This window comes from Chrysemys picta, chromosome 18 (assembly GCF_011386835.1).
Source record: "Chrysemys picta bellii isolate R12L10 chromosome 18, ASM1138683v2, whole genome shotgun sequence".
Taxonomy (NCBI): Eukaryota; Metazoa; Chordata; order Testudines; family Emydidae; genus Chrysemys; species Chrysemys picta.
In genome coordinates this window covers 15,478,665-15,491,792 of record NC_088808.1, presented here as the reverse complement: position 1 = coordinate 15,491,792, position 13,128 = coordinate 15,478,665, and the positions used below count along the sequence as shown (strand labels likewise).

General features: G+C 42.9%; 1 protein-coding gene across 3 annotated transcripts in view; it reads right to left on the bottom strand.

Moving 5' to 3' along the window:
• ABL1 (ABL proto-oncogene 1, non-receptor tyrosine kinase) overlaps positions 1-13,128 on the bottom strand; it is a 120,893-nt gene that overhangs the window by 11,819 nt on the left and 95,946 nt on the right. For all 3 annotated transcript variants that reach the window (XM_005293330.5, XM_005293331.4, XM_042854270.2), the window contains exons 4-6: positions 6,606-6,878; positions 2,009-2,093; positions 1,275-1,452 (exon numbers count right to left, since the gene is read on the bottom strand). In XM_005293330.5, the coding sequence (XP_005293387.2) occupies positions 1,275-1,452; positions 2,009-2,093; positions 6,606-6,878 (536 nt within the window). The remainder of the gene's footprint in view (positions 1-1,274; positions 1,453-2,008; positions 2,094-6,605; positions 6,879-13,128) is intronic.

Below are 13,128 nucleotides of genomic sequence, written 5' to 3'. Positions count from 1 at the left end.
ACATTTTACCAAAGGCCCATTAAGCTGTCAGGCAGTGGTCTGAATATCCCCATATCAGTGCTGATTTCTACCATGTTTGTCTAAATAAAAACTCCTCTTTATAACCCCATTCCTACTCCTGCCTGATTCATTCAATGAGGTCACAGCCCAGCATCTGAATCCATGGATGTGGACTGTGACAACACCTCTGAAATAACTGGGCAGGAGGATGCGGGAGTGGCAGATTATAAGGAAGAAAACTCATATTCAGAAAATAGATCTGGGTCATCAGCAATAATGGGAAACGAAGTGCAAGAGCATGTAAACGGGATTCTGCAAAACATTTTGTAAAGTTCACTTGCTACATGTTGAGGGGACTACAATCTTACAACAGCGCAAAAAGCTCAAAACTTTGATTTGATGCTGCAAATAGGTGTTAACTTTGATGGACAGGAGCACGTGAACCCAGCTCTCATGCAACATAGGAAACGTGTGTCTTACAAGGAACCTTTAGCATTTCATACATGATCCTTATATTCGTCTCTATGAAGTCATATGTACAGATTTCATATTCTAGCTAATTAGGCGGGAAAGGTCACAACTGTGCCATGGAGAAGATCTTGTATTAAATAAAACAGCAAAGACTCTCAAGCCTCCATCCAGGCTGTCTCATTACATTGCTAGGAGGTCATTTCTTCAGACAAAGAATGCAAAGCACTGATCATAATTGCAGCACACTTAAAGGTCAAAATCGCCAGACTTTAAGACTACAAAGATGCTTAATACAGAGATACACGCAATTCATGCAATAAAGGAAAAGAATCGCCAAAGCAGATGCAAACAAGGAGAGGGACAAATCAAAGCACTATGAAAAGGCAGCAAGGTGGCTTTGCTGGGAACCCCAGTCTGAGTATAACAATGCCCACAGCTCTGGGGAAGAGGTTATTCTGCTGACCATTAGCTTAACAGGAATGAGAGATGATCTATTTCACAAAGAGTCATGATTTTTAGGAATCTCTGTACCTTTAAATGACAGATGGGCCAATTTAACTACCTCACCTTACACGGCAATACCTTCACAGCATGTGTGGGTAAGAACGACCACCATGGCAGACTTGAGACTGCCTCTTGTAGAGGGTTTTCTACAGTGCAGTGTCCCATATCAGAATGCAACACATCAAGGTGTTAGTGTAAGTTATAAGATGTAATGCACCTAGATCCCATATTGCTACACTCTGAAATTCAAGGGCTTTCTGGAGCTTGAGAAGTGGGCGAGCTCTCAGTGTCATTCTTACCTGTGAATGAAGTTTTTCTTCTCCAGGTACTCCATGGCTGAGGAGATCTGAGTCGCCATGTACAGTAGCACCACCGCATTCACCTCCTGCCGGTTACACTCGCGCAGATAATCCAACAGATTCCCATAAGTCATGAACTCTGTGATGATGTAGAACGGAGGTTCCCGTGTACATACCCCTGCGGAACACAGTTTTGAACACATTGCGTTTCTTCTGGAATGTTGATGTCTGCAGATTCTGCTCTTTGGGCAATTTATAAGTGTGTGTATATGGGAGGGCGGGTGAGGGGTGAAGGAGGAGAGAGTTTCCTACAAACTGGTTAGCAGTTTGTTTTAGATTTCCTGCTTTAGGCTCTTGTATCTTAAATGCAAGGAAGAAAAAATAATTGAAATCAAATACACCGCTACCCCTATATAACGCGACCCGATATAACACGAATTCGGATATAACGCGGTAAAGCAGTGCTCCGAGGGGGCGGGGCTGCGCACTCTGGAGGATCACAGCAAGTTCGATATAACGCGGTTTCACCTATAACGCGGTAAGATTTTCACTCCCGAGGACAGCGTTATATCGAGGTAGAGGTGTACTACTTTTACAAATTGTGAATTTTGCGAGAGAATAAGTATCTGTATTTGCAGCCTTGGTACAGTAAGCAGCTTATCTGCTCCTTAACAGCCATATCACTGCACAAGGGTTTAATTCAAATCCCTTTGCTTGGCATTTCTATCACTTACCTAATAACTGCACCAAGTTAGGATGCTTGATCTCTTTCATGACTGCGGCTTCTTTTAAGAACTCTTCTACTTCCATGGTGTCCTCCTGAATGGAAAAAGAAAAGCTTCAGCAAGGATAATATGCACAAGGTGGAAACAGATTTTAGCATGTGGACTGAAGAATCACTGCAAACTGAAGGGGTAAAGCTGCGACTGTCCCAAAACTACTGCTCCTTACTGCAGCTGCATCACGCTGCTGGGTGGGGCTCGATCCTCTGTTTAACTGGTCTACTGTCATTCTTATACCACCTCTTTTGGCACAAAAAACCGATTTCCCCTTTTGTGGTAGGCCCTCTCCTGCAGGGAGATTATCTGCTTAGAGAAGCCCATTTAGAGTTCACATCTTTAGAAAAAGACTGAGGGCACTTGCTCATGCCACGAGAAATAGTATTAGGGTGACAAGAGGTGAATGAGGCAAGATGACAGATGAGAACAAAAGGCAAAATGCTACACATGCAGATGCCTGAGGCTATCTGCATCCATTATGGACCACCATTTCAACGACTCAAAGAGTCGTCTCTGTTGATTGGGTCTGTGACAACTGATGGTGGTTGCTTCACAACTGAAGAGTGCAGGTTTTATGGCTTATGAATTTGTTCCTGGCTTTTAGAGTCTAATCTGTGATGTAAATGTTCTGGCTAGATGTTGCTGCGTATTTGTTGAGTGTCATTAAGTTGCTCGCAATTATACAAAACAAAGGAAGATACTATCTTTATTTGACGGGATAAATATTTCAAAACAAATGTGCACTGGAAGGCCAAAAGGTCATTTCAAAGTGGTTCAAAAATATATTTTTAAATACAACTATTCTTCCTATATCAATGTTTCTTTCACTGGTGGATTAATGCTGATAGGCTTCATAGAAGAAGTGTTTTAAGGAGGGATTGCAAGGGATTTGCTGCTGCTGGTAAGGCTGATAACACAGGTCTGGCTGCTATTGTAGACCTATTTCATTGTTAGCACTGATCGTTCTATTCAAACAGAAGAACAGGAGGACTTGTGGCACCTTAGAGACTAACAAATTTATTAGAGCATAAGCTTTCGTGGACTATAGCCCACTTCTTCGGATGCATATGAAATCTATTCAAACAGTTTCACTCCATCATTTACTGTTCCTTTACGAATTGGTACTGTTTGATTGGCAGCTGTAGTTTCCTGACACTGTCAATACTACACAGCTGTGAGGTTCTTGGGAACAGAAATTTAAACCATTTCCTTTGGCAAAGGAAATTGTGTTAATAATCAGAGTTTCCAAATGATCCTAAATACTTGTTCATCGAATGTTTGATATGTGAACTCCACCAGGATCACTCTGTACAGAAGATTGCAACTGTTCCTTTGTGTTAAATCTCTTCAAAGAAAGAGGTAACAGAAAGGAAACAAAGAATGACTGTAATAATGGTTTGATAATCTAGTGCTCATGAAAAGTACCAGATTTATCCAATTTCAATTTCCAATTAGATCACATCACAGATCAGGTACAGCAGCGTCAGCAGCATGACGTGCTTCCTTAGCACAACACAGTAATATCTCAACCTTGACCTGGAGAGACTACCTCCAGGGGCATCAGGGTAGCTAAGGCTGCATGACCAGTTCAAATCACCAGCCTCTCTGCTAAGAAAAACAACAAAGATTTCATCACGTCAGTCATGACAGATGTAAACTAGATATCTCTGCACTATGAAAAGGACTGAGATGATCAGTCCATTTTACAACGGGACGTGAAAGTGCCCTCACACAGCAATAATTTTTGGTCACGATCAGCAGCAGGTTGGATTCAAACTAATGGCCTAGAGGTTAGAAAGCTTCGTCTCCAATTGCCAATCCATTCCCTGAGCTATCCTCCACCAATAACATTGTGTTTCTGTTATCTCAGATCTGTGTGGGACATTACTATACCCAAGTACAGTGGAATAGGCTAGTGGGAAATGCACAAGCACTAACAGATTCTCTAGCACCATGAATTAAATGCGATAGAAGCACAGAACATGTCACTTTAGGCCCTTGTTTTCTCTCTGTATAAACTACTTTGGTTCAGCAGGCTCTGAACTACTTCTAACCAGTTTAAAGAAGACTGGGTAACAAACGGGCTGCAGTGAGATGCAAGGGAAATAATTCATCAAGCACTAAGGATATCAGAAGAACCAAGGATGTTTTTCCCCTAGTTTTTCTTTTCATTATTATTTCTAATATACAGATCCAGGGCATGGAGGGAGACAAGGAAAGGCAAGAGAGCTTCGGAAAATATTCTCTTAACGGACAATAAAATGAGTGCTTTGGGTTTCCCCTAAAGAAGCAACTGAACACTTGGGTATTCCTGCTGGAGTTGGAATATAAATGTGAGGTATTCAAATATTCCCTGAAACTTTGAAGATAGTCATAATCCCATCTGTCAGACAGTAGACTGATGGATTTAAGGAAGGTGGATTATGAATTTGCTTTTAAGTATGGTTTAGTGTGCATAATTTCAGATTACAGCACTTCTTCAGTCTCTTTTAGGGTGTTCGAACATTTCCCAGGGGAGGATGCTGCTCTGAATTACATTATGAACCATTTTCAGTCATAAAATATTTACTTGGCATATTTGAAACAGTCACGGTCCTTATCAAGGTAGCTTTTTCTGACGCACATACACGGAGATTTTGCGGGATAACACACTGTGCCTTTGCTGCTAGAGGTTTTCATCAAAGCAAACAAGAAAGGAATGCAAAATTATTTGAGGTAAGGGAGAAAAAAACATCTTTGAAACACCCCTTAACCCTCAAATACCACAAAATCAGCAAGACTGGAGATGGCTACAATAAACTCAGTGTTTCAGGAAAACAACTGGTCTCTCATTATTCCTCTAAATAGATATTTCATTCTGCTTGTCAAATCCCTTTTCTAGCAACACTATGGGGTTCAAGGCAGAGTTCTTCCCAGCATTCTCCTGTGCAAATGAGACAGAATCACACTTTAACACTAGGTGTCACTCTCTCCATATATAAAGAGGAAAGGGGACTTGAAGTGTTATTTTTCTTTGGATGAAACCAAGTGGGGAACAGTAACTTATAACAGGAACCTTCAAAAACAACTAATTGCCCAAATAATCACCTTCTGAAACCATAACCCAGGAACACTCTGGTAGCCAGAATTCAAGGAGTTAAAAAAAAATCACTTTCCCCAGGTCCAGGACACATTTTTATTCACAGACATAAAGCATATATACATTCCTCTCCATTTAATGATTTCCAACATGAAAGCTTTCATTTGTTATTGTTTCCGCCCCACCACACCACACTGCAACTCCAGCAATGATGGCATAGTCTGAAGCTCGCATTTGAATTCCTAATAGTAAGAGTTTACGCTATGTGGATGGAAGGCACTATGGGATCTCAATGTGCTTTTTTTTGGTTTATAAAAATCAAAACTCAATGCCTCTGTGAGCTAGGTAAGTATTATCCCCATTTCACAGATGGGAAACCAAGGCATAGAGAGACTAAGTAGCAGAGGCACGAACAGAACCTGATTCTCTGACTTTCAGTCCAAGCCACAAAGGGTAGGTCTTCACTACCGGCTGGATCAGCGGGCAGCGATCAATCCAGCAGGGATCGATTTATTATGTCTAGACTCGATCCCGAGCGCTCTCCCGTCGACTCCTGTACTCCAGCTCGGCGAGTGGCGCAGGCAGAGTTGACGGGGGAGCGGCAGCAGTTGACTCACAGTAGTGAAGACACCACGGTAAGTCGATCTAAGTACATCGACTTCAGCTACGTTATTCACGTAGCTGAAGTTGCGTAACTTAGATCGATCCCCCCCAGTGTAGACCAGGCATAAGAGTCTAATCTATTTTGGTTGTGGATAATTAATCCAGAAAGTTCCTTCCCCTCATCCTAAATCTTTTAACAGTGAACAGCTACTGAAATGCCTATTTTCTAGGTGGACAAGGAGCTCGTCTTTTGGGGAAGGCACATGATGTGACTAGAACAATTATGTATCTGAAGTACCAGTGAAGCATGATCTCTCATTACATTGCCTGTTTCACATCCCACAGTAATCTTTACTATTTGTGTCAGTTATGTGACAGCTCACCTTTGCAGCTCTCCTTCCCCAAAATGTGAGAAACACACATGTCCAAGACTTTAGCCTGGTTATTGGACACAATAAGGTCCGGCCTATATTACAAGTCGGAACAACATTGTAAGCCGCTTCCCTGACTTGGTTGTAACTGTTGTGTAGATGGAGCCTTGGAAAACAATACAGAGCCCTGTGCTGATACAAAATTTGGTCTGTGGATATAAAGTAGATATCCACAGTTGTGTAGGGCTCTAACAGTACAAATGGTCCAACTCTCTCATAAACATAAAATAATTAGAAGAGGCTGACAAATACAGTTAACTAACAGTCACAGATGTTCTAGACCAGATGTCATCAAAGGAAGGATTTTCAACAATTTGCATCATCTGACCCTGACGGAGGAAGACAGACAGAGACCACTACCCAATACCAGGCTTAAGAAGGGGTTGCATAAAACTTGCATTCCAACTGGAAGGCTATGAATAGAAGCTTTAGTTCCTACCTTTAAGGTCTTCACAGCCACTGTAAGGTTATATTTCTTCCAGACTCCTTCGTACACCTCTCCATACTGGCCCCCTCCAAGTTTGTGCTTCATGGTGATGTCGGTTCTCTCAATCTCCCACTTGTCATAGTTTGGAGACACTCCGTAGATAGTGGGCTTGTTGCGCTTGGGTGCTGGGTAGTGTAGAGTGGTGATGAGCCCATCTGCTACAGTCGAATGGTGATGGACCAACTCTGCCAAAGTGTTGAAGCGGCTCTCGGAGGAGACATACAGCTGAAAAGCAACCACGAGAGAGAGAGGGTTCATCACACAACACAAACAGGGTATTGATAAAATTGCTTTAACATGCACACACATCATATTTTGCTTTCCTGACATTATATTTTGGTTTTGTTTTACTGTTGCTTACCATCTCAAGCATCTCACAAGCTAAGCAGAGTTGAGAATGACCAACACTCGGATGGGAAAACCTCTGGTGTAGATGACTGAGCAGGCAATAATCTTTCCTCTGAGTCAATATGGATCCAGTGGCCTCAAATAGTGTTGTGGGTCACCCTGCTGCTGTTGGAAGTGCTCTCTTTCAAAGGAGGCCCTGGCCACTTGTGGTCATTTAAGATCCCATTCACTTTTCTGAAAAGTGGGATTGTTAGCCCCAATGTCCTGACCAAATTTCTACCTTCCTAAATTCCCTCTGAAGTTTCAGTAGAACACCATATTCCTCTTCACTCTTGTGCTACAAGATTGTGTAGTGCTGCTGTGTGGCATTAAACAGCTGGGCTGTTCCAATCCAGTGATGGCTGCAGAGCAACACCACACTCTGGATGAAAGATGCTACACAGATGTAAGACCATTGCCACTGAACGTGAGCCTCCTGTGGAACACCCTAACAGTATGCTGCACATGCCTTTCTCTAGGTCTCTTACACATTTAGCAAGCTTGATGCATTTTGAAACTAAAAATCCCTTAAAAATGCTGGATAAGGGACTCCAGAGTAACACACTGCATTCCCAGTGTTCAAATTCCAACCCAACTCTCTATCCCTTGGGCTCATGGAAGCTGGTAACATGGGGAAAGGATGCCGATAATCCCCAAAGTAGAGAAGGGGAACGTTTCACTCCACCAGCATATTGGTCTGCGCTGGAAGCAGCATGCTGAAGGTGGCAGAGTTCCTCTTTTCAACTGAAGGACGGAGCCTTGTCATGGAGCCAATTCAAAGAACATCATCACCAGCCTAGCAAGAGGAGGAGCAGTAGTGTGCCTATCAGACAAGGGAGATGCATCTGCAGCAGGGAAGCGGACGGGAATCAGATGGGGAAAGTGAGGCCTAGCGTAGTCTCTAGTTTAAACCCTGCTCATCCCACTATGCAGGCTCTGGCTTTCTGGATTTGTGTTTGGTTCAGTGCACCCAAGCAGGGGGAGGGCTGGGGACTGGAGATGACAGAATGTGTCTCTGAATGAATTAGAGAAGGTGAGAGGGAAGAGATTGGGAATAAGGAGAAGGGAAACCAGACAGCAGTTGCATAAGACGAGGAAGCCTTATGGTGCAAGAAAAGTTTTCTCCCAGCATCCCCTCCTCCCCCCCAAATCTCATGAAACACACAAACAGGTCAGCCAAATGGTTAAATACATATAGTAACCCTTAAGGTTAGTCACAATGGGCAGAAGCTTCCAGTGCTCCAGGGACTTATCTGAAACAATGCAAAAAAGGTAAAAGCTCAACCAGACACAGCATAACCCAGAGGGCAAAACTGAAATGTGTAATCTGCAGTGATGGCCCCATGTTCTGTCTGTCTCTGTACCGCAGCATGAGTCACAAATACGTTATGCTGTTGCAGCCCTTTGTGTCTATTATCTTTCAGGCTAAACAAGAATTACAGGAGTCTTGTCCTCCGTAAAGTTTCTGGGAAATGTAACATCTATGCAAAATTTGGTGCCTAGAAAATAATTGTGCTGTAGAGACACCCTCCTCCACTGATATGGGGCCATAATCCTTGTCTAAAATGGCATTTCTTCTGAGGAAAATATCCTTTGAGCTATTGGAAGAGAGGCATACGTACATGCCCAACTGCTAGTCTTTCTATTAAATCATTTGAATAGAAGCCACAAAATTAACCGTTCAGGGGATAACACAATGACTAATGGACGCATATAGACATTTTGAGCTGGGGAGTTTTGCACAATGAACTGTGGAGATCTACAGTCCCTTCTTCCTTTTCTTTAGCTGCCTTCGCCATTGGTAAGGCTCATGCAAGAAGTCTATCTATAGAAGGCAGAGTTGGCTCAAAAGGGGACATTTTCTAACCCCCTACAAAAGTCAAGACAACACTCTTCAGTGAAGTGTAAAAAAACCTTCAGAACAGAAGAGGTGAAAGCACTTTTAGCGCACGCAGAGAATAATGAACCAACATAAATGATGCAATGCAGCATAGCAAGAAACAGCCAGCTGTTAGTGGAGCGGCCTAGTGGGACTCAGACTCCTTTAGCAACTATTCCAAGCTACTACAACCAATGTTTTAAGCAGACAGTATCTGTATGAAAGCAACTTCTCCTCTGATACTAACTGTTCAGACACCACATTGATGGGTGCAACAAAGAATGTAATTAGACCATAGTTCAAGATCCCTCTGGCATACAGTGTGCTGATAGTCCTTTGCATTAAAAAACTGTGCTTTTGGTCTTATACTGCTGGTTTTCATTTTACAGTCTCGAAGCACTTCATATATAGGAATTGAACTTCACAATATTCCTGTGGGGCAGATTATATGCCCATTTTACATTTCTACTGGCAGCGGGTTTGGGAAAATATTGTTTTTAATTAATCTAAATTTTAGGCCAAATTGGATGGTACAGTGTTTCTTTAAATCCAGATGAGGAAAGTGAGACACGGACGTTAAAATGACTTCACAGAGTCCACAGCAAAGCAGGAAATAGATTCCTCTGTCCTCAGCTCAGACCCCAAAACTATACTTCCTCACATTTTTGCATGCACAAAATTTACTATTCACGAATGGATCCAAAATAAAAACTTCACTGTACAACTTTTCTATAGACAGGGCTTTTCTATCCTGATGCTCAAATCCTAAATTCAATCCTGAACGCCTTACTTCCCATCAGCACTAATGGAAACCAGAATTATGCTGGTGTGTTCAAATCTACATCTGGAATTTGTGGCATGCATCAGAAGAAAATGAAACAAACAGCAGCTATGAATGGCTAGGCTATGCAATAAGCCACATACACATTCTGACCAAATATTCACTACCTCTCTCTTCCTCAGACCTCTTTCCCCAAATATTCACCCCACCTGTTTGTCAAAGAAATTGCACCAGGGACCCTCTGTTGCTGCTGACAGCAGTCCTTGTATAGACATAATGGATTTTAGGCTTCTGCAATGTGTGGGGGTCACATGGAATGTTCATATAAATTGTTTACTGGCTGCACTGCTGATACGCTGCCCAGGCAATTCTTGTAGATCCTCAGAAAAACCGTGATGCTGGTCCTGCTTCGAGGGTCTCCTGTCTGTTCTGCCTGCACAGATTAGCTGCTCACCAAGCTGCATTCCCTTCTTGGCTAAGGCTTTTTAACATTCACCCACTCCCAGGAAAGTCTCATTGGATTCCAGGGCTGACCCACCCTGCCTTCTGATGCATATGTAACCTCAACAGATTTCATCATCCACAACTGCAAAAACAAAATTAAAATATATAAACATCACCACAAAACAAAAAGTGCACAGGTAGCCATGATAAAACTATCAGGGTTTCAGTGATGGGTTTCCGTCAAGGTCACTTACTGGAAGTCCAAGAGGAAACAGAGAGAACCATATAAGATACACAGTCCTGTGACCCTATATGCTGAGAATGACGCAATTTTAAAGCCAGTACGACAATGCTGTTTGTTTGATTTGGTTACTGAATAGGAGGACTTGGCCTCAAGTGCAACCAAACTCAGGAAAATCAAACTCTCTGGAGCACGGAAGTGGCTTATACCCTGAACCTGGCTGCCCTATGCCAACCAGCCAAGAAGGAACATTTTTAATACCTTCCTTAAAGTAAGGCAGATGTGGTCTGGGTGAAGATGAGCCAGTGAAGTGGGAAGTGAAAACATCTTGAAGATCTTATTTTCTAAGCTGTGGAACCCCAGTGGATTTGATTTAAATGGTGCTAAAATTAAAAAGTAGTCATCTCTATCTGACCTTTCCTATACCCTTCAATTTTCCTTTGGAAAAAAAGCTGAATAAAAGCTGTGCTATGCAAGGCACATTTTTATGCCAAGCAGCAGTTGTTCCACACATTTTTGTAATACCTCCTTCTCCTGACACTGTGTTCACTCAGTCACAGGATATGATCCCACCACCACCATTCATCCTAACTGTAGCGCTTGCAGTATTAAATTCCTCAGATGGGCTGACTAATGATACAGCAAGCTGAGAAGGCCCCAGATGCCCAGAGAGCTATGGGGAAGGGCTTTGCCATTTGCTTTTCCTTTTGGAGAGAGACGATTAATGGTTAATACAATTTGATACTCAGCAGTTCAAAATGCAGGCGTCCGGCCTGGCCAGTTCACTTGGTAAGGACTTGGACATTAGCGCTGTCCCTGGTAGAGACCACATCACCTTCTCCCTTCCCCCACCATAGCTTTTGGATTTCATGTGACTGTCAGCTACAGGTTTGTTTTAATGAATTCTGCTTGTCTGTGCCTATTCTCAACAATGTCGATTAAAACAACTCTGGGGAAAAGAAACCATTAACCTGCTTAGTAGAGATCTGAGCTGATTACCAGAGTTCTGCTTGACTCTTTCCCTGGATAAATAGCGCTGCCAAGATGCAAGTGTGAGGGTTGGATCACAGAAACCCCCTTGGGAGCTGCCACCTGATGTACCAAGACTACCCCGCTCCTGTTTTCCCTGCCAGCTCAGGACTCCAGCACCCTGTCTTGCTGAGCCAGACACTCCCGTCTGCTCCAACACAGACCCAGGGTCTGAATCACTTGTCCCAAATCTGCAAGTTTACCTGAAAACAGCTCAAAGAAGCGTGCTTGTCTTTAGCACTCAGATGCCCAACTCCCAATGGGGTCTAAACCCAAATAAATCCATTTTACCCTGCATAAAGCTTATGCAGGGCAAACTCATAAATTGTTCACCCTCTATAACACTTATAGAGAGATATGCACAGTTGTTTGCTCCCCCAGGTATTAATATATACTCTGAGTTAATTAATAAGGAAAAAAGTGATTTTATTAAATACAGAAAATAGGATTTAAGTGGTTCCAAGTAGTAACAGACAGAACAAAGTAAGTCACCAAGCAAAATAAAATAAAATGCGCAAATCTATGTCTAATCAAACTGAATACAGATAATCTCACCCTCAGAGATGCTTCAGTAAGTTTTTTCTCAGACTGGACACCTTCCAGGCCTGGGCACAATTCTTTCCCCTGGTACAGCTCTTGTTGCAGCTCAGGTGATAGCTAGGGGATTCTTCATGATGGCTCCTCTCTCTCTCTCCTTTGTTCTCTTCCACCCCTTTATATATCTTTTGCATAAGGCGGGAACCCTTTGTCCCTCTGGGTTTCCACCCCCCCCCACTGGAAAAGCACCAGGTTAAAGATGGATTCCAGTTCAGGTGACATGATCACATGTCACTGCAAGACTTCATTGCCCACTTGCCAGCACACACATATACAGGAAGACTAACAGGTGTAAACAGCCATCTGCAGACAATGGTCCTTGTTAATGGGAGTCATCAAGATTCCAAACCATCATTAATGGCCCACACCTTACATAATTACAGTAGGTCCTCAGAGTTATATTTCATATTTCTAGTTTTAGATACAAGAGAGGTACATTTATACAAATGGGATGATCACACTCAGTAGATAAGCTTTGTAATGATACCTTACAAGAGACCTTTTGCATGAAGCATATCCCAGTTACGTTATATTCACTTCTTATTATGTTTTTATAAAACCATATAGACTGCACAACGTCACAGCAAGCTTCCAAGTACCAAACCCTTCAAACGCTACCATGGGGATCACGTGGCATGACGCCTTGCAGTGAATTGGTCAGAGCTATGCTCATTTGCAACATATGAGGATCTGGCTCGACATCTTCACAAGCAACACCCCCCGCCCCAATACCAATTCGGAAAGAAGCAACATCAAACTTCTAGACACAGAGAAAGGATAATATTCCCGACCATCCTTTAAGCGGGCTTGTCTATATGAACACTTAGGGTATGTCTATACTGCACTCTAACTACAGGCTCAGACTCAGGTTGGAGCCCAAGCCCCACTTCTGTCCAAACACGAGCACGAAGGACCCAGATTCTAGGACACTATGGAAAGGGGGGGAAGGGGGCAGAGCCCGAGTCCTTCTGTGATTCTGGTCCAAGCCCCATCATTTTGCAGCGTGGACACAATTCAAGCCGCAGACCTGAGTCAGAAGGTCTGAGAAGCGCAGTATGGACACGTTAGCAGGGCTGAGACACCCAGGTCCAACAACTGTAACCCAGGTTTACAATGC